We start from the raw sequence: 21385 nt of genomic DNA, 5'->3' as shown, positions 1-21385 counted from the left end.
GAAGGCCCACGTATATAATGCACCGAGGCGAGAGTCTAAAGAGGCCCCACCAGACTATGTCCAAGTCGAAGTCGGGATCGCCAGGTGTGTCAGAGCGCCTCAAACTGGGGGAATCCTACCGGCAGGTGAGAACGACCATCTGATCTCTGGCCAAGGATAATCATTCGACCAGCAAGGGTAGCCGGCGTTCCGGATCCGTTTGCATTTCTTGAACAAACATTCGTTGTAAAAACGAGAAAATAGATAAAACCACCAACCATTGTTCTTTACTTACAGTCTGCAAGACTGTGTTTAAATAAAAAAAAGAAAATCTACTTTTTCGATTATTTATTTATTTTGAATAGATATCTACAAATACATACTTTTTATGTTCAAATATCATAATTGCTTTCTCACAGGAACAGTACTTGCAATTCTTTTGAAATTTAGACTTTTCGAAAATATACATTTACAAGTAAAATTAAATTACTTTTGAAAAAAATAAATGCACGAGTAAAGTCGAAATTCTTGGCAGTTTAAATATCTTTTAATGTTCTAAAAATTAAATTATTAAAATCTACAATCTGTATAAGAATAATCTACATTTAAATGTGTTTCGTGTAATATATTTATTTTTTAGCCAAATAAAATAATAAAAATTTTTTTTTTCAGAGCTGAGCACCACTGTTGTTACTTTCACGTCACTGGGCGACTCAAGTCTGATGAAAGAACTTATGGAAAGTAATAAAAGGGTCAAGAAGAAGGGGATCTACCTACTGATTCCTGTCTACCTTGAGCGGTGCTCCATCATTTTATCTTGTCACTTTCCAAATATCTTTTGTATTGTTGCTCAATCTTTCACTTGTGACTATCTTAATTTCCTTCTTATGATTGTGACGTCAGTAATAATATAAATTAATATATAAAAGATGTTTTTTCATTTTCTTTCCTTTATAAGTTTTTGTTAAATTTAGAATCGATTTTATCCAATGTATAAACATACAGCTAGAAAATGTGTGTTTTTATCATACTTATATCGTTATATGTTCGAAATGGTTCACTCATTTCTATGTTTATTGTATTTAATAAAAGATGAATACATTAGAAAGTAACACAAATATTATGTAAAAAATGTAAAAAAATTAATACAAAAGCGTACACAAATTTTGAAACATGTTTTATTAAAAATAAAATTAATATTTATATGTTGACATATACATTTATACAATATTTATTTTAGAATTTACATTCTAAAATTACATTTTTTATATTTGTTTACTTGCCTAATTGTGTTATTTTAATACTACAAAATGTTGAACGATTACAATGTTGAATATAATAATTTCCATTCAATTTAATACAAAATATTTGAGTAACACAATCATATAATGTTAAATTAATATCCAGGTATGTTAAAAATTCAACATAAAAGTTTTAACAAGATTATGTAAGACTAATTAAACATATAAAATGTTTTTTACTGTGTACATAACAATAATTTTGTTAATACAATTTTATTTATAAATAATTCATATGGAAACAAATGCTTGTATGCAAAAGTATTTATATCAAATACAAAATATCTTCTTTTTTTTTTAATTTAAATGATCCCAATTAGTAAACAATAGTCAAGTAGCGGTCAGAGATACTTTATACACACTGATGTGAGAAAAAAATTACTAAATTTACGTAAGGCAATTTGTTTATATTGAATTATTAAATTTAAATACTGCCAATGAAATATTTACTTACAGTACATAAGTATTTACTCAATAAAAAATGATAATTAAATTAGTGGTCACTCCACTAAATAAATATATATTTACGTTCGAAAAAAATTTTATTAGGGCAATATTCAAACAAATAATTATTAAAATTTAGTAATTTTTTTCTCACATTAGTGTATAAGGTATTTAGATCTATGACCGCTTCTTGACCCGATTTTAGATCCAATTTCTCAAAATTTACAAAATTTTGGGAAATCGTCTCGATTTCGGGTTCCGACAGAATTTCGGGACCCGACTCTATTTTGGGTACTCGTAAGTTTCGGGTACCCAAAATTTTTCAAATACCCGAACTTTACAAACTTTCGGGTCCCGACCCAATCCCAAAAAAAATCCCGACCCGACCCAAAACACGGCTACTCGTAATTTCGGGTACCCGCACATCGCCCCTACTAAATAGTGATTTTAAATGTTATTTTTTAATATTTAAAAAAAGTTTAGTAAAGAATATATATTTATTCTTCATTAAACATTTTTTTAAATAACACTATTAAACTTTCAAAAACATTGCCTGCTGATTGGGATATTATATAAATTAAATAACTAAATTTATGACTAATCAATTCTTTTTCACAATATTCCTGTAAAATAGTATTTTTCTTTTCTTTTTTTCTCATTGCGTTAAATGAGTAATACGTGTTACGACGAAGCTTTACCAAAAAATACAATATGCAGTTTTCCAACATCGTGTTTCTCAATTAAGAAGTTACCGACAAGTCGAGCGAGGATCTTTTTTGCGTTACTCATTAGCGTACTAAATTAGTAACTCCGGTTCAATAAGCCTTCTAGGACAAACAACCCGAAAGACGAAACGAAAAGAGCACTGCTGAACGAACACGCACAAGAGGATTCCTATTCTTTGTCCCACGCGTATGTACAGATAATCACTGTTCAAGGGTTGAAGACTGATCCCTAATGCATTCCAAATCTGATTCGATGGGGGACTTCATAGCTTCTTGTTGGGTCAACAGGAAATCCGTGTTAAACAAAATCTCTTTATGAGAGGCTTAACTTGTATCATTTGACATAATTTACATCAAATGTTCGCGAGATATTAAGAGAAATTCAAATAGAATGTTTATTAAATTTCTTTATTTATACTTAGGAATAATAGAGTTAAAAGTTATCAAAAGTTTTTTTATCTATAAAGTGATACTATGATCCTTGTAGATATTGTTACTCGTAATATCTCTACTATTAAATAAATTCTAATAATTATTTATAAAATTTTTTGTTTAGCTTACCATGTCAAGGTAACATTTTTTAACTCTCAGACGTCTTATTATATATTTATAAATATAATAAGATCCTAATCTAAAATAAATTGAAAATAGAAACATTAACTTCTAAACATTAACTTCTAAATCAGTTTAAAAATAATTATTAATGACAACAAAATCTTTTAAGGTTTACACTATTTTCAAATACCACAAATATTTTTAATTTATTTTTTAACGATTTTTTTAATTTTTGAATATTTTTAGCCGTTTAAATCCCTCCGAATCCACTGAAAAATTCACTGTCTTAGATATTTGTTGGTCCTTTTCTGCTATTGTTTTCAAAACTTGAGAACCTAATATTGTTTTGACTAGTCTTTTCAATTGAACAGTACTCTTCTTATTTGGAACTGTGGTTTTATTCTGTACTGCTAACATAGGTTCCATGTTAATATCAGGCTTCTTTCCATACAATTCCATTATATTTGCCAAGTCTCGTCTACCGTTTTAGCGGTAGATCTACTGTTTTGGCTCACAAATCTACCGCCTTCCATTTTAATCGGATTATCTACCGTTTTTCTTACTTATACATATATTTTACCAATTATTTGTGTTATGTCTTTCATGAAATTTTTGAAATAATCTACCGCTTTAAATTTCAAATCTACCGCTTTTTGGCATGCCACCTACTGTTCAATTTTTCAATCACCTGGCAACACTGATCGTGACCATTCTCGGGTTTGCTCGGGTTCCTTTCTGGTGCGAAAAAAATTGATGAAAATGTGTGGTCGAATTTGTTGGTGAATAGTTACATTATTATTTTCTTATTAATTACCTTAATTACTGCATGACATATTTAAATGATGAACAGATTAATACAGTGTACAATTTAAAAAAATTTTTTCTTGTTCGAAAAAATGCCTTTCTCAATTAATTTGTTGTGTAAATTTAATTTTATATTGCTTCGTTATTGCAAATGATTATTTTTTATGAAGAAATGATACAAGTTGAAGATGTTTAGTTACATATATATATATATATATATATATATATATATATATATATATATATATATATATAATATATAAATTTTTAATTGAAATGTTTGCTAATAAATAATCTTAGATAGCAACATGTCTTGTTGTTGACATATTATTTGCAATCAAATTCCCAGATAGTCAAATAATTACAAGTTGTTGGCAATTTGTCACAAATATTTTCATAGATGTCAGCGAAACAACAGAAGAGGGTATCAGTATGTTTTTGTCAGGAATAGTTTCCAAAATATAATATCAGCTAGTTCCTAATAACTTATCTGCATTATACTTATCACAACTTGTAAATGGGAAATATTACTTACATGTTGCTCACTATAAACAATTTTCAAAATATAATGGCAAGTTTCCAACAACTTATTACAATATACTTATCATAGATTGGTTGCAATAATTGTTCCATATTTGCTTGACTATCAAATTCAGCATATTGATACTGAATTGACTAAAACATTTTTGTTGCAATAAATAAATGGCACCATAATAGCAATTAACAAGCAATTTAATCCATACAATGATTTGTTTTACATTGAGTTTTCATGTTTTGCTATCTGGGTTGTTATCAGAATTGCAGCAACTGAGTCTGCATTTGTTGGTAAATTGATGCCTTTATGGTATGAATTTTGACTAATAGTCAGTAATATGTCTGCAACTTTGAAATTATCATCTAAATTTACATTGTTGCCATTATACTATGCTATCGTAATTTACATACAATGCTGTTATATTGCCGATAACGTAAGGTAACTTTGAGGTTTGATGCTGCTTTTGTTTTAAGCTGGCAGTACATTATTGTCTGAATAATGTTATAATGTCAGTATATTTGAATAATTTTAGACAAATATAAAGCAAGTTGCTAGCACTAGCAATTATAAATTTGTGTGATTTTATTTAAATACGCTTTGTTATTTGGGATATAATAATGAGACATTAAAACATATTTATTTGTTCTATTTTCTGAACTGCAGAAATTTATTGATTTTTTTGTATTGATATTACTTTAAATTCTTTTGTTTTGCACAGAATCAAATATTTTCTTTTTATAATAGTATTTAAAAAATTCATGAAATATTACTAGATTTATATATAAGATAAAATTGTACTAATTTTACATAGTTTTGTTTATATTTAAAAACATTTACACAATTTATAAAAAATTATTGTATTTATATCAGTTTTAGTTTAATACAACTAAATTTTGAAAATTTATTGTAGTTTATATACTGATATTAATTTATAAAATTATTAAATTATATAAATATTTTATAAATTATATTGTAATTTATAGCTCATTGAACAGAGACACTTTGTGTTGTGCGTGTGGATATAAGGATGCCAATGGCAAACAACGTAAATTGACATGGGCTAAAACTGAATTAAAATATGATCCGTCATATAATATGTGTCCACGAGACGTTTTGCCTTGCATAGTATCTGGTTCACATTTTGAGGGAGAAAAAGATGAACGAGTCCTTTGCGCTATGACATGGGGCATGATTCCACCTTGGCATCAGGTAACATTCAAACCATAGATATATCACATTTGCAAGCTCATTTAACATTTAAGTGTGATTAAAATTGTTAAAATATTAAAAAATTTTCAGCGTGATACTAAGATAAATTATTTGAATTATTTTTATATGAATTACTTAAATTGTTTTTATATAAATTAATTGATTAATTTTACAGGGAGATTATCAGAAACGTTTAAATAAGATATCCACTCACAATAGTCGTTTGGAAAATATACAGAACTCAACAATGTATTCTCCATCATTACAAAAGCAACAGAGATGCATTGTGGTTTGTGAAGGCTTCTACGAATGGAAATCCAGTACAGATAAGAAACTTCAGAAGCAACCGTACTACATATATGCGACTCAAGACGAAGATATAAAAGCAGATGATCCTACAACATGGCTTAACGAATTTTCTGAGACAGATGGATGGAAAGGTTTCAAGGTATTGAAACTAGCTGGCATATTTGGAATACACAAAACTGAGGAGGTAGATCAACTTTTTAAATACTGCCTTACAATGATTTTATCAGAATTTATTCAAGATATTAGTTATAAAGTCTTATTTTAGGGGAACATCATACATAGCTGTACTATTATTACAAGAGAGAGTAACAAGATATTGTCTTGGTTGCATCATCGTATGCCAGTATGTTTGAGTAATGAGGAAGAATGCCAAGTAAATGATATATAATTATATAACGTCATTATATATAATTTGCGGAAAGATAACTTTTATTAATTTATCATGCAAATTTTTCTAGGTATGGTTAAGTAAAGATTTATCAACAGATGCAGCTGTTAAAACGTTGAATGACATGATATTACAAGAAACCTCTTTAAACTGGCATCCAGTATCTACGGTTGTCAATAATGGATTCAATAAAACTATAGATTGTAGAAAAAAAATAAAGCCAAAGTAAGTAGAAACTAAAAAAAAAAAATTATTGTTTTATATAAAAATACATGTCGAAACTCCAGATATTGTATTCACTGAGAGAAAAAATTTCATGATTTATATAAATATGTCATTAATACTGTTTAAATAACTATTGTATATCAATAAAATTTACTTCAGATAAGTAATATTTATTTGTGTTATGTAAATAAGTTATTTCAATAGTATTAATAATATATTTACTAGAATTTTGTCAATTTTTTCTCAGTGTGCATTTATTGACATATTAAGTAAATTTATTGATTTATCATAATTATACAGAGAGGTCGGTCAAGCATCTTTTATGTCTTCTTGGTTGCAAAAGGGATCAGCTGCTTCAAATAAAAGAAAAAACACAAATAATAAAGATACAATCAATGATGAAAGCAAAGATACCTCAAAAATTCGGAAAGAAAATTAAAATTTGTAAGAAACGGCCAATTAAATATTTATATATACCTAACTTATTTTTCTTTCAAGATATACTGTATTCAACTATTCAAAATATACTGCAAACAGCATATCTTATAAAGTTTGTACATATAATTATTAATTAATTTATATATTTTAACTAAATTAATTTAATATATTATCATAAAAACTCAGGAAACAGAAAACTACCTCTTAGAATTACATTTTTTATAACGCATATTTTTTAAAAATTGTATTTTAAAAATAAAATGTATCGCTCTTAATAAAATATATAATAGTTAAAAATATATTCTCATAATGTTGTATCGCACTATTATTTTCCCTTAATTCCAGATTTTCAACTTTACAGTTATACTATTGCAATTTATTTAGGATCTAGTAGATAGAAGATTTAATATAGATTACAATGTTTTATAAATTTCTAAGTGTACTTTATAATCTAGTAAATAATACGTCTATTGAATGATCTTTATTCAAGAAACATTTAATAAACATTTTTCACATCAAATAACTCTTAGCTTTGTTTTTTTATTTTTAAAACTTACATTTTTCAATTTTTTTGAACAATAACAATAAAATAGTTTTCCATTTTGAATCCTATGTTGTTACAAGACCAAAAATCTTATCTTTCATTCACAATTGATCATGAAATTATTCTGATAAACCTTTATATCATTATTCTCCCCTAATTTTATTTATAGGCTAAAATACTTGTCATTTTTTTTCAAGTAACTTATAAATTACTTTTCTTGCATCATATTAATTTAATTTGATTTAATTAATTCAGCTATTATTAATATTTTATTTTCTCTCACTTTCACATGTTAAACAATAAAATATTATTTAGGCATGTTAATAAAATAATATGGATATCATCGATAAGTTGATAATTGAATAATTGGATCGTGACCAAATCGTTAATTGGATTCTGGCCAAACTCGTTCTCAACACGTGATGCGGAAAGCAAGTAAAACGAATGTTCGCGGGCACCGAGGAGCGAGGTGACCATCCAATGGCGACGGCTTTCCAGCTAGGGACCGACCCGGTTGGCAGCACGAGAGCGGTTCCACGCCGCGCGCGCCACTGCCGCCGTCCGCGTCGTCCGCGAGTTCGCGCAGTGTGCGCGCCTGTCCACGAATGGACCATAGGTTACGTGCGTAAGTGCGTGCTTTTCGTGGAACCGCTGCTTGCATTGCGTTGAACGACTCTCCGCCGCCGTCGTCGTCGTTCCTCGACTCCGTGTTCCCGTAGTTCGACAGCGAAGGCCCGCGTACTCGCCGACGAGGGTGGCTTGACACATGGCACGTTGACTCCCCAGGTGACGCAGGGGAGCACGAGCGGCAGGAAAACGAGAGTCGGAAGAGTACGCGCGCGGCCCAGCCTCCTCGCGAGTGCGTCGTGCAAGTGCGCGCGTGCTTGCTCGTTCGCTCGTTCGCGTCGTGCGCGTGTCTCTACTACGTCCTGCTAGGATTCACGATTTTCACGAAGCGGCGAGACGACGACCAGCACCAGGATGACCAGCGACGAGGAGACAGTGATGAACGTCGAGACCGTGTACCGCGAGATCAACGCCAAGCACGGTTGGGCGGCTTTCTATCAGGTGAGCGAGGAAGAATGAGGGTGAAGGAAAGAAGGAAAGAAAAAAGAAATATGGAAAGGGGATGGTGAGGGAGAGAAACGGCTCGCTCTTCTCCGATTTAACTTCTGTGCCTGCCCGGCTGATACATCGTGCCGGCTTCTCGTTTCCGCGCCGTGTACCTTCTCTCTTGCGTTCTCTCTTTCCCTTTCCGTCCGGTCTTTCTCTTGCGCGCGAAGCCTCGCGTCCCGCGTTATCGCTCCCTCGGGATCATCGCTTCTTTCCGCGCCTTCCGCGACCGCCGCCGCCGCCGCCGCCGTCGCGTCCTCGCTCTCGTGAAACGTTCTCGCGCGCGCCGCGCCGCGTGTCACGTCTGTTCATGGGTCTGTCAAGAGTCTCGCCTGTAAAATTGAACGTCGCCCTGTCTGTTGTATTTGGTTAAATCTCTGGCATAGTTCATTGTTTTCTCTTTTTTCCCCCTTTCCACGTGAAAAGAGAAAGGGGAGAGATGAATCGCGCAAAAAGCTGAAAAAAAACAAGCCTCGGGATTCGACGAGCACCGCCGCCGGCTCGAGCTGCCACACCGGATTCCTTTATTCATGCACGATGATAACGTCCGATAAAATCGGGAACGCGAACGTCGTGCGTGCAGCATGCGGAGACGCGTAAAAATTTTTTTCCCCCGCGAACAGAGATCCAACTTGGATTCGCGAACTGTCTCGGGGGATACGCTTGAAGCGCTTCTTTCTTATGTGTCCACCACGGTCGATAGCAGCCTATGGATAGTATGGATGTTTCATGCGTCAACACACAGACAATAGGCGGTAATACCGTTCGATGCCGACACGCGGATTCGCCGAACGTGATACGGCTTCCGCGTTATTTGCGCTCTGATGCTGTCGAGGGGGTTTGCACGACGGTCCCCGAGAGACTCGCACGGATTTACGGCACCGGTTCGATTTAAAACCACGGAAGAAAAGTGATATTTTGCGAGACCTGGGCCAGATTTGAGAATCGTCACGGTATAACATCGCGATTGTACTCAAGGTCACAGGCTTCTGTCTTGAAAATACGTTTTTAGATCGCATAAATTCTTCGAAGCACAACATGAGAAACTTGACGACCCCGAACGTTAGAATTTTTCTGATAAGATCTCGTATTCTTGTTAATTGAAGCTTCTTCGCGCTACCTGGATTATGTATAGTTTTATTAGGGTTGTGTGGGTAGTAACTACTTAAAAAATTAAAAGTTAAATATTAAAGCTGAAAAGTTAATAACTTAACTTAATTTTAAATGATTTAATTTATAATTTCAATTAGTTATTTTTTAAATACATAAACTTTAATTTATTAACTTTTTCCCAAGTTAAAAATTTATCAATGTAACAGGAAAAAATTATAAAAGAAAAGATAAATTTCTATCACATAAAAAATATTTTTATTACCTTTAAAAAATTCTCTACTAATAAAAATTATATTTTAAGCTGTACTGTGTTTTTTTCAATCATATTATAAAATAATTAATATCTTAACAAAAGAAAGAAATAAATAAGTTTTACAAATCAGAAATAAATAAAAAAATAACTATAAAAAGAAAAAAAGATAACTAAGCAAATTGCAGGAAACTTATAAAAGTATAAAATTTCTTACAACTTGTTGCTTACTTAAATACAATAATTGATTTATATTATCCATATTTAATTTCATTTCTTATTAATATGTAGGGTGTCTGGCAAAGTCAGAGCTAAATTTATACAACATGTTAATGAGCATAGGTGAAAAAAGTTCATATAAACTTATATCCGAAAAAGTTTTATTGAAAAGTTATAAACGTTTAAAGATTTTTATCAATTGTTATTGTGATATAATATTTGACAAGTTTGTTCTGCGAGAATGCGGATTTCTACTCGTCGGAGTAATGACTGTTAATTCTTTCAAATACTCCTTGAATACTTATTATAATTATTATCATAACAATTTATTTGTAAAATATTTATTACAATAACAATAATTCCTTGAATTCTTAACTTTTTAATAAAACATTTTTATTTTGAACATAACTTTATATGAATTTTTTTTGTCTACTCTTGACTTTGTTAACACATTGTATAAGTGTTAATGAAGTGGCCTCAATTTTTCCGGACACCCTACATATTAGTAAGAAATTAAATACCAATTATATAAATCAATTGTATTTAAGTAAGCAACAAGTTGCAACAAGGGTGCAAGAAATTTATACTTTTGTAGGTTTCTTGTAATTCACTTATTTGTATTTTTTTTAAGTAAAGATTGTTATACAAATAAAGATTGAATTTTTATCTCAGATTTGATTTATAACACATTTTGAAGCAATGGCACTTTTTTAAAATTAAATGTATATGTACACTTTTATTTTATGTGTCTAGGTGGTCTCAGTATATTGTTTATTTGTAAGAAATATTTTTTTGTAGTAGCTTACAGTTCTTTCATTAATAACTTTTAATATTTTGCAGGCCATACGTAGCGAGTGTGAATCTTTCGAGTATACATGCAATGAATCAAAAAAACCACAGAATAAAAACTTGAATCGCTACAGAGATGTGGCACCGTACGATCACACTAGGATTATACTTAAGAGAGGCGTATGTGATTATATTCACGCCAATCTCATACGGGTAAATATGTTATAGAAATAATGTGTTGTATAAACAATTGATGATAATGCAAATATAGGTGGTATTTATAGTCGAGTCTTATATTTAGTATTTTAAGACATTACTTAAGATGATCTTGAAATAAGAATCGACTATGAATATCAGCCTATATTCCACAATTTTCTTTGTACATTAGGTGGATCATGCTGAAAGGCAATACATCCTAACACAAGGACCCTTACCAAATACTATCAGTCATTTTTGGCTAATGGTATGGGAACAAAATTGTAGAGCTATATTGATGTTAAACAAGGTAATCGAGAAGAACCAAATCAAATGCCATCAATATTTCCCACTGGACGATACAAAACCTACTTTAACATTTGAAGATGTTAGTATAAAGGTAGATTATATCAGCAAGAAAGACTCATCAGATTATACTATTAGAACATTACGGTAAGAAAATACATATATTATTAATCATATTGTATTTTCAACATACAATTAATTGAATTGCTTTATAGTTCGCAATAATTTATAATTTTTCTGTAAATATCATTATGATGTTTTTAACTTATTTACAGTATAACGGACTTGGAAAGTAACGATAGCAGGGAAATCTTACATTTTCATTATACCACTTGGCCAGACTTCGGAGTACCGCAACGTCCAACGGCCTTTTTACGTTTCTTGGCAGATGTCAGAAAATCAGGAGCGTTAGATCAAAATGTTGGCCCGCCCGTTGTACATTGTTCCGCGGGAATAGGAAGATCAGGAACATTTTGCTTGGTTGACGCGTGCTTAGTATTGGTACATAGAAAGCAGCAAACGATTTTTGACTTGCAGAAAACTACTTTGACAATCGTTAACTATTTGTCATTTGATTACAGATTGAAAAATATGGTTTAAATGATTTGGATGTGCGACATGAATTGTTGGAAATGAGACGGTCTCGTATGGGTCTTATACAAACGCCTGAACAACTTTGTTTTTCATATGCTGCCATCATTCAGGGAGCAAAACAATTACCACTTGATAACATGGTAAGTGATTAATAATTGCATAATGCTATTGTCTTTTGAGTAAAGCATAATAATTACAATAGTCCCTTTTTCTTAAATTTTGTACAGTATTTAGTCTTATATTTTAATAAACACGGAGTCTGTATCTGTATATTCTTTCTTTGCAAAACATTACTACTTTTATTATATAATAATTTTTAGATAAAAAGGTTTTCATGGAAATTATTTTAGTAATAGTAAATTACTGTAATTAAATTTAATCATAGAATCATTGTATTTTATAATACGTTTTACAGGATAATGACGATACAACTCATGATGAAATAATTACGAGTTACGACGAGATGAATAATAAAAATCATCCATTAGAAAAAGACGATGAACCTCCTCCTCTACCACCTCCAAGAGGAGAGTCTTTAACGCGTAGTATGATGGCAGATCTAAGCCCGGATGATTCATCTGATAATGGTATTTTTTTTCTTTTTTATTATAAAAAAAATTGTTTTGCAGGATATTTACTACTGGAGAAATCGGGCAAATCTATAATTTTTAAGAAATTAATTTTTTATTCTTGAAAATCATGGATTTTCATGAAATTTTCGATATTTAGGGGAATTTTAATTTTAATTTTAAATTTAAATTTTAATTCTATCTTTGGTTGATGCAACTGTTTTCTTTAATTTTTTTTTTTTTTTGATAATGCGAAATGTCGACAATGCAATTGATTAATCGATAATGTATTCGATTAGTAATAAATATGGACGTACACACGTACATGACTCACAAATTTTTACAGAATACATTGATGATGATAGAAGGTATATTATTTAAATTTTGCAATGTGTATTTAATTATCTTTCAAATTTTGTACTTTTTGTTAAGTTAGATCCGTGTATTGTGAATAGATTATTATATTCCATATACATATTTCGTTTATATTGTTTCTTTTTTGTACTTTCACAAATTTAATATTTAAAACTTAAGTGTTCTTTTTAATTAATTGAGTGATTAAAGCCTCTATGAAGATGAAAAGCCTCTAGATGAAAGGTAAAGATTGAATTAGAATTCAACCAAATCATAAAACCATAAAAAAAAGGGAGAACTGTTTTAAATTTAATGAATGTTTTGATTGGTCAAATTTCAACCCAATCTCCAGTTTGAGATAGGCTTTTGGAACTTTAAAGGGAACTTTAAAAGATACGATAAAAGCGATTTATTTCTAAACTGCATTTAAAAATTCTCTACTTACCTAGAATTTATAATAAAAGTTTTGGAAATTTCAGAGAATTGTTTTACAATATTTAAGTAAACATTATATTTTATTTAAATAAAATAGTATTTTTTGGCATAATAGATATACATTAATAAAAAATTTAGATCTAATGTCAATTACAGAAGAACTAGAGGGACCGCCTGATAAACCGTTGCCATGTGAACCACCGAATCATGTAGATTTATCTGCAGATACAAATCTATCTACATCTAATACAAATTGTGTACGTGAACAAAATGCTGACGATGGCGTGGTACTAGACGACACTCCTTCCGACGACGCTGAAAACTCTGTTTTACTAAACAACTCTCCGTCCAATTCAGACGCGTGAGTAACAATCTGTTAGTAACAAACGATAATTATTATTTGTATAATTTATGAATTTTGTTCTCTTGAAGCAGGAAAGAGGAGGTACGTCGACGCAAGATGGAAAAGAATGAACGACTAGCGACACAAGTACGCGAGATGAAACGCCGGCAGAAGGAGATGGAAGAATGGCAAAATTTCAAGAGGTCATTATTTAACCCCCTTAAAATAAGCTTAGGCATTGGGATCGGTGGGGGTATCATAGCGATCTGTTACTACCTGTACATGCGTAGTTAGATCTATCGTGTCGCATTTAAGGATGTCGTACGTACGTATATACACGCATTATTTTTCGTACTGTCAGTATAGTAATCGAGGAAAATCTTAATATGAGATTCTATTGCGAGGTTTTAAAAGCCTAATCTTAGCTGAAACATCTTGGCAAGAGTATAAAGGCTTTCGTAAACAAAGAGTTTCGTATTGGCAGTAGAATCATTCGTCAGCAATATCGCAAACGATACCATCTCCGAGAAACTAAGCAAAGGGAGAGAAAAGTTACAAAAAACAATAGAATACAATAAAATGATGCTGAAAAGTGCAAAGTACAGTACATTTTTAAACTGCACTGTTATATGTTCGAGTAACAAGAATGAAAATAGAAGCACTGATGAAGGAGATGGACTTTCGATATTTGTATTTTTATATTGTGATTTATTCTATGAGTATCTAGAACATTAGAATATATGTTTTTTTTTTCACAATTTTTTTATTTGCTACCAGAGAAACAAATACCTTATTCTGCATGTGTTTATGAAAACGTTAATGAAGAAAAGTAAATTTTACGACATGATTCTTATAGATAAAATATAAACGTGTTATTTACCAGAATTAATTCCACAGATAAATTACTCTTTTAGATAAAGTATACTTAAGGGTTAGCTTTGCAATAGTTTATCACAATATAATCATATAATTTTATAAATATATGATTGTGTGGATTTGCGTAAATTTCGATTATCGGATCATTTTATTTACTTATAGCGTTGATGACACGCTCATACAGTGATACGCGTAAACACAGAACGAAAATATAAATCAGTTTTATTTATTACGGATATACAAAGCTGATTTGAATGAAAAGCTTATCGTTATTAAGTAACTCTTGACTTTATTATCTCCCGCACATAAATACCCAGTAAACATAAAATCATTACTACTATATTGTTACAACGATATTTGATAACATATGTCATTTTCAAATCATAATTTATCGTTGTATGCTTCAATGTGAACAAATTTTGATCATGACTTGGAGATAATGTTTTCAAAATTTGAACAACGTTTCGAAAAAAAATTATATCAAATTGTTTGAAAATGTTTATACAATATCATTTTAAAAGTATATGAAACCAATATTGTTAAATGTTTTAATGTTTCTTATTGCTTACTGGGTACATTTTTCTTTTGCGGAATTCGATCTTTTTCTTGTTATTTAGTTAATATAAACAAAAGAAAGAAGACAAATTATATGTATAGTTTTCTAACTGTTTCTAAATGAATCGAACTTAATTTCACCAAAATCTTTGAAGAGTTAGGATGAATGATTTATTTCCAAATCATCTTTATAATTTATAATTTAAATTCATATTTTCAAATACTGCAGCTTATGTGTTAGTAAAACTGTGGCCAAGTTAAGAGTGTAAGAGTTCATGAGCACATAATCTTGATTTTTCATGAAAATATGAATTCAATTTATGATCTGGAAATAATCTGTAAAATTTCTTTAGTAGCATTAAGTGGGTTAAATAATAATAAACCTAGATCTTGTTAAACAATTTTATTATAGTTCCATAGGTAAATGTTTTTTAAATTTTTGATTGAAGTAGATTGTCTTATGTTAAAATCATTTATGAAAATTTAGATTGGGCGAATATTGTATATTAACATTTCGTAAAAGAATTTGAAAGTGTTTTTTGGTTTATTATGATAATCTTGTTTAAATTTTTTATTGTTTGGCTATGAGTAAGACATTTTTTCTTATTTATAATTTTTATTTTCTTCTTTTATTACAACAGAATGTTATATTTCATGCAAATCGTCATTTGGGAAAATATTTCATGCAACTATTGATAAATTCATACAGTTTGCTCATATGCAGGTTTGCTGAATTCTATTTTAGCGATAATGGATCGTAGAATCAATTATTTTATTCTGCAACTAGACATTCCTGATGTATGGATATTAGTTTCAAATTTCTTATGTTTAGAAATGAAATTTATTTTAAATGCGATTATGCAAAAAGATTGAATTTGTCATATTTATCAAGAGAATTTTTTCTAACAAATTAGCTTTACTTTCTTTCTGTTATTGGATAAATTACAAAAAGAATGTCACTTTTTGTTGGATGTAGAAATTACTGATAGCAGTAAAAGAAAAGACGAGTGTTATTTCCAAGAGTTACTAGTGATCTCTCCGCGATAGTTTCTTGCTTTTAATTTTTTTTTAAATCAAATTCTATTCATGCATTTATCTCAATATCCTCATTAAACTTTAAAAATTTAGTAATAAAATTACGTTAATTATTATAGAGAGAAGTTGAGAAAGATTTAAAAACGAAATCTTAGGTAATGTGAATTCCAGCTCATTGCCCAACAGCGTATGTATGTCGCAAACTGTGCATTGAGCATTGCGGACAAAGACTGAGTACGTCTAATGAGGAAAACAGAAAGGGAGAAAGAGATAAACAAGCGATAAAATAACGAAAGTTAAGCCCGCGTATATTTCTTAAGTCGAGCTTTTATATAAGCCACTTTGAGAGAAAGACTTGTCAGATCGTGTTCCAATCCAAAGATGTGAAGCGTGATGAAGAATATGTGCGTCGTGACGTCTTGAAAAGATGCGCATAATCACTAAAGCGTATTTTTTACTTTTGTACCGTTGTTCCACTGTTGGAGCACGATCTCCCACGAGATGTTTTCTGACACGTCGTACTTGCGCATATCGACATGCTCGTCTTCGCGTGATTATGTACACGTTAGCACGCGTTGCAAAAGAAATTGAATGGAAGAGCGGAAAGGGAGTCATCGAGAGCACTCCCCACGCGGAACACGATAGTCGAGGGGATATGCAGTATTCTATTGTCAACAACACGTTTTAACTTTATGCACTAATATACTATTGTTATCTAATTTTTATCGAGATATTATTTATATAAGTATAAAACCCGCAGTCTGCGACGATTCGATTGAAAGGAAAACGACGCGATTAATTTCATGACGATCGTTATATCGTGTCATTAGCGAAAACGCACCATGGCGTGGAAATCCGTCAGTCGTTTCATGCGTCTTAAAATTAAGCTGAAGAACGTATTGAAATTTCGAAGGCAACATGTGGTTAAAAAAAGAAATTTCACAATTATTCATCTGCTGTTTTACGCATGAGACGAACGATCGCAGACGCTCATCTCTCCTGTTGTTGGCGACCGCGCGAAGCTTCCGGAAGTGAGACATGCGTTCATGAAAGTTCATAGGTCACGAGGACACGGTGCTAATTAAAAAGTTCCAAAAACCGACGTACGCTTCGACGTGCGTGCATTTGTACGCGCGTGTATGCTTAGACACGAGATTGAAACATGTAGTGAGAGTGAATGTAGGAACAATAGGAAGTGATTACCGATGTTGATCGTGCAACTCACTCATCGAAGCACTATTCGGGGAAATGTGCGCACGCCGCACGGTTTCGCAATGCCACTAGAGAAATTAATTTCCACTCGGTATAATATATTTTTAAAGTTTCTGTCATTTTTTGTAACATTTTATATTAAAGAAATTTTCTCTTGTCGAATGTATTAGGTGTGGCAATCTGTTTTCACACGTAATATAATTATAAGCCTTCGTGAAAAAAAAGCATCTACTTATGGACTTCACATTCAGCATCGGACAAGGCACGAAAGAGCAGAAATTTGGCGACGCATTCTTTTATACTATTGTGTGCATACAATAGATATAACATTACACAAAACACAGAAACATAGCTAAGTGCCTATTCGTACAAACAAGGGGAGGGAAGGAAAACCACAGCGATTGATAAATAGTGTAACGGTAACGATTTCTCCCCTTTTTGGAAGAACATAGTCACCGTGGAAGCGAGCCGTTTTTATTACCCGACAATATATAAATAGATAGTTATTTAGTGAATCTATAAGGTTGATTAATTTACTCGGAATGGCACCTTCAGAGGTGCTCCTACCATATTTGAGATAATAGCAAGATATTGCTTTCTTTTTTGTTAATCTTATTTATTTTTTTGTGTACAGAATTAGTGTGAACAATATATAATCTTTGGTAATCAAAAATTCTTTAAAATTGCCTTCTAATCGTAAACATTGGTGGGATATATCTGGCGTGTGTGAAATAAATGTAATAAAAATTCAAAATATACTACATTAAAATTACTCTTTAGATCTGTAACTGTTTTTTTCTTTGAGATAAAAGGAAAGGCCATTTCGAATCAATCAATCAATCTATTATAATCTCCGGATTGTCGAGCGATCATGCATCAGGGTACCTACGGAACGCGAGCGATAATATCGAGCTTATCTCGAGTAGAAATCTCGATTTTATATCATTAATTAGGCGCGCTTGATCTCAATCTTGCGCAATAAAATTTTGACCGCCGCAGGAACTTGCGTCTTCAATTTAAAGCAATACACGTAGATTATCGTGGCGATATCGAACGTTTTATGATTCGATTGATACGCTTGGCAACCGGATTAATAATAAGAATCGAGTGTACTCATTAGGCAGATGTAAGAATGGTGAGATAGAAATTTGATGATCCTTGATTCTTAGAAGCGCACCAGCTAGAGCATACATTTTATAAATCACGATGTCCTTTAATCTACATGATGCATCCTTTATATACGGGGCCTTTTTACAATTACTGACGATTGTTCAATCGTTAATTGTCGATGCGAAAAGAAACGTGAATTTATCTCAGTACGATAAAATAGATAATTGTGAGCGTGCTTCTCAAAGGATTAAGACATAAGTATGTGAAGGTGGAGAAAGCTGTACGCTTGTCCGATTAATCGATTGTCAATTAGATGTATTACAAAATGAATGATTGTTTCCATTTTTTTGTTATATAAATTGTAATGGAAGATTATTATCAAAGACAATTGCAAGAAAAATTCGTAAAATAAAAATTTACTAATAGAACGAAAAATTCTGGTTATACGCCGAGATAGTTATAGAAGAATAATTTTTTTCACGTTTTTATTATACTTGTGCATATTACAAGTTCGTTATATTAAAATTTTTGAAGGTTTAAAATAGAATAACTGATTAATCGTACAGCGTCGGCAAGGGTAAATATCTCTCCCTAGCCCATTCTGCATCCTGCACAACTCTTGAATTGTAGTTAATTACATTTATATACGATGTATCGTTGTAGAAGTATAGCGTCGAATGGTATTTTAATGTATAGAAAACTGAATGATACACAGTAAAAGAAGGGAAACAAATTGGAAATACGTGTGAAAGAAAGAATTGGGTAAAGAAAAAGGGAAAAGTTAGGTGACGAGAGGAACGAAATTATTTTATCGCACAAATTATTCAACAAAATTCTACAAATTATTTGAAACACAAACTAAATTTTTTTAATATATAATCACATTAACTTCTGGAACACAGTACAATATGTATTTTTTTCTAAAACTGTTTTTTTTTCTTTTTTGTTTATAGAAATATTTGTTCGTTACTTATCAAGTCGTTATTTATTGAGTTTTAATTATTTAATATATCAGATTATATATCATCTATCTATTTACATATAATTAGCTGATATGATAGCAGAATCGCAACGTTAAATCGCTCTGATTCCTCTCCTCCACCTAAATTTCATGATGGGACAAGTTACACGGATAGGTTACTGGACGACATATGAAGATTTGCATACAATAAAATTATTTATACAGAAGTAACGAAACGGCAATGCTCTCGCATCGTGCATTAGGCCGATTCGTTCGAAATGGTTCCCTCCCGCGAGAATACTTTTATCTTAGAGGCTGTATATTGGCAGATATTTTACACAACTGGGGAAGTAGCGTTTGTGAGAGTAAAATCTTTTTCATTGTAGATTTCATACACCATGAATTTAAAACACGTAATTCTTACAATTGTGCATTTTTCACCGCGAATTTATTTTCGCAAAATACATTTCTGCGGAGAGTCCGGATTTATGTACTATGGATTCAGGTAATACAGATGTTTTTTTACGAATCATTAACAAGGTGTAGTAGATCCCAGACAATCATAACAAAGGCATCTTAAATTGTTTAACCTGATATACTTTCTTTTATTTAGATTCTTGTATTAAAAAGACGTAGACTTTGATTAGAGTTAGCTTGGTGAAATATTGGTTACTCGTTAAATTCGATAGGAACATTTTGTTCAGTACATTTCATTTTAACATTCCCGTAGTTTTCGATAATCTTAAAAAAAAATAGTCTGCCAAAAGTTCCGTAAGGTTTTAATAATCACAGAATGTTTTGCCTCTATTTGCATCTATATTTTATTTGTAACCAGTGTATTTGATTTTAATTTGTAAGCAGTGTTGAAAATTGGCGATTCTTGGTATGCATATTACTTTTTAATTAGATTAGTCTTTCGGCAATAATAACTGTACTAGTATTATTGTATATAATTGAACACTTTGGTTATTACGTTAAATTAGTCACGAGTTTTATTGCGAATGTGTGTGTATGAATTGCCGATAGCTAATGATAGTAGTACATCAATTATTGATATCCCCTTTCTTTACCCTAGAGTTGGATCGTTTATTTCGAAAATTGTATAAGTAATGCTAAAAACTCCATTAAAATAATCTTGAATTTTAATATTGTGGAATTGAACTTAGATTTTTGAAATAAACGGCTCAATTTATAACCTCGAGATTCCATCCTATTTTGAAATCTGAATTTGATTCTCAAATCGCATAAACCTCGAGATATTTATATGTATGTTCATGAGCGATGCGAATACAACCCCTCTCGTGTTTTACCTAGCGCAAATTATTTTACCTTTGTTTGCCGTCTCATACTTAGTCTTTCATGTCCAACTGAAGCCTGTAGAGATCCTTATCTGATGATTTCTTTCAGATCAAAAAGCGAAACTACCGAAAGCGGCGAATCTGTGCACGAGGAAGCTGAGTCCACCATCTAAATTCAAAGAAAAAAAACCGTCCTTCCATAGAATAATAATTCTCCGTTGTGTGCCTTGCCACATTTTTAAGGGAACTATAGATGAAAATCTGTTTCAGTACAATAAATATATACTTAATAGAGAAAAATAAATCACAATTTTTTTGCTTCACAGAAACATGGTGTATGCATTTGTTTCCGCGAGTTCTGGATATTTATAAGGACGAATAGCTTGCGATTTTCGTCCTTTCCTAGTTTTAATGATTTTGCAGACTGAAAAAAGAAAAGAATAATTAACAATTAATCTTCTATGGTACATTAAATTCATTGTAAGAGAAAAAATAAAATCGTAATAAAAAGTACATTTATAAAATTTGTTATATATCCATTTTCTCCATTTAAATTGTCAATAATTCGTTTCAACATCACAAAGTAAGATAATGTAAATTATGAA

The 21385-nt window shown here is 31.2% G+C and overlaps 2 protein-coding genes and 1 long non-coding RNA gene across 7 annotated transcripts; all 3 read left to right on the top strand.

Annotated features, from left to right (window-relative positions):
* LOC120358542 lies at positions 1–907 on the top strand. The gene is made up of 2 exons (XR_005575474.1): positions 1–125; positions 652–907. It is a non-coding gene; the product is annotated as an uncharacterized LOC120358542 (long non-coding RNA).
* A 2781-nt stretch (positions 908–3688) lies between these two features.
* LOC105193677 (abasic site processing protein HMCES) lies at positions 3689–7208 on the top strand. Its single transcript, XM_011158221.3, has 6 exons — positions 3689–3780; positions 5324–5549; positions 5725–6042; positions 6124–6231; positions 6317–6471; positions 6772–7208. The coding sequence occupies exons 1-6, from the start codon at positions 3755–3757 to the stop codon at positions 6908–6910; spliced, it is 972 nt and encodes a 323-aa protein (XP_011156523.3). The 5' UTR covers positions 3689–3754; the 3' UTR covers positions 6911–7208.
* An 807-nt stretch (positions 7209–8015) lies between these two features.
* On the top strand, positions 8016–21304 carry LOC105198423 (tyrosine-protein phosphatase non-receptor type 1). 5 transcript variants are annotated; one of them, XM_011165127.3, is made up of 9 exons: positions 8016–8521; positions 10989–11150; positions 11326–11585; positions 11714–11939; positions 12020–12172; positions 12448–12619; positions 13529–13751; positions 13826–14058; positions 20890–21304. In XM_011165127.3, the coding sequence occupies exons 1-8, from the start codon at positions 8435–8437 to the stop codon at positions 14025–14027; spliced, it is 1485 nt and encodes a 494-aa protein (XP_011163429.1). In that variant the 5' UTR covers positions 8016–8434; the 3' UTR covers positions 14028–14058; positions 20890–21304. The 5 variants fall into 5 exon arrangements, with proteins under 5 accessions (XP_011163429.1, XP_011163431.1, XP_011163428.1 ...); XM_011165129.3 differs by having other exon boundaries at positions 13826–13936; positions 20890–21295; XM_011165130.3 differs by having other exon boundaries at positions 8018–8521; positions 13547–13751; positions 13826–13936; positions 20890–21295.
* Positions 21305–21385: the final 81 nt, after the last annotated feature.

This window comes from Solenopsis invicta, chromosome 8, assembly GCF_016802725.1.
Source record: "Solenopsis invicta isolate M01_SB chromosome 8, UNIL_Sinv_3.0, whole genome shotgun sequence".
NCBI lineage: Eukaryota > Metazoa > Arthropoda > Insecta > Hymenoptera > Formicidae > Solenopsis > Solenopsis invicta.
This window is presented reverse-complemented; position numbering and strand designations above follow the sequence as displayed.

Coding starts and splice junctions, on each gene's coding strand:
- LOC105198423 (XM_011165127.3), top strand. CDS start 8,435: ATGACCAGCGACGAGGAGACAGTGATGAACGTCGAGACCGTGTACCGC. Junction 8,522..10,988: donor GTTGGGCGGCTTTCTATCAG/GTGAGCGAGGAA, acceptor AATATTTTGCAG/GCCATACGTAGCGAGTGTGA. Junction 11,586..11,713: donor TATACTATTAGAACATTACG/GTAAGAAAATAC, acceptor ACTTATTTACAG/TATAACGGACTTGGAAAGTA.
- LOC105193677 (XM_011158221.3), top strand. CDS start 3,755: ATGAAAATGTGTGGTCGAATTTGTTG. Junction 3,781..5,323: donor ATGTGTGGTCGAATTTGTTG/GTGAATAGTTAC, acceptor TGTAATTTATAG/CTCATTGAACAGAGACACTT. Junction 6,043..6,123: donor GAATACACAAAACTGAGGAG/GTAGATCAACTT, acceptor GTCTTATTTTAG/GGGAACATCATACATAGCTG.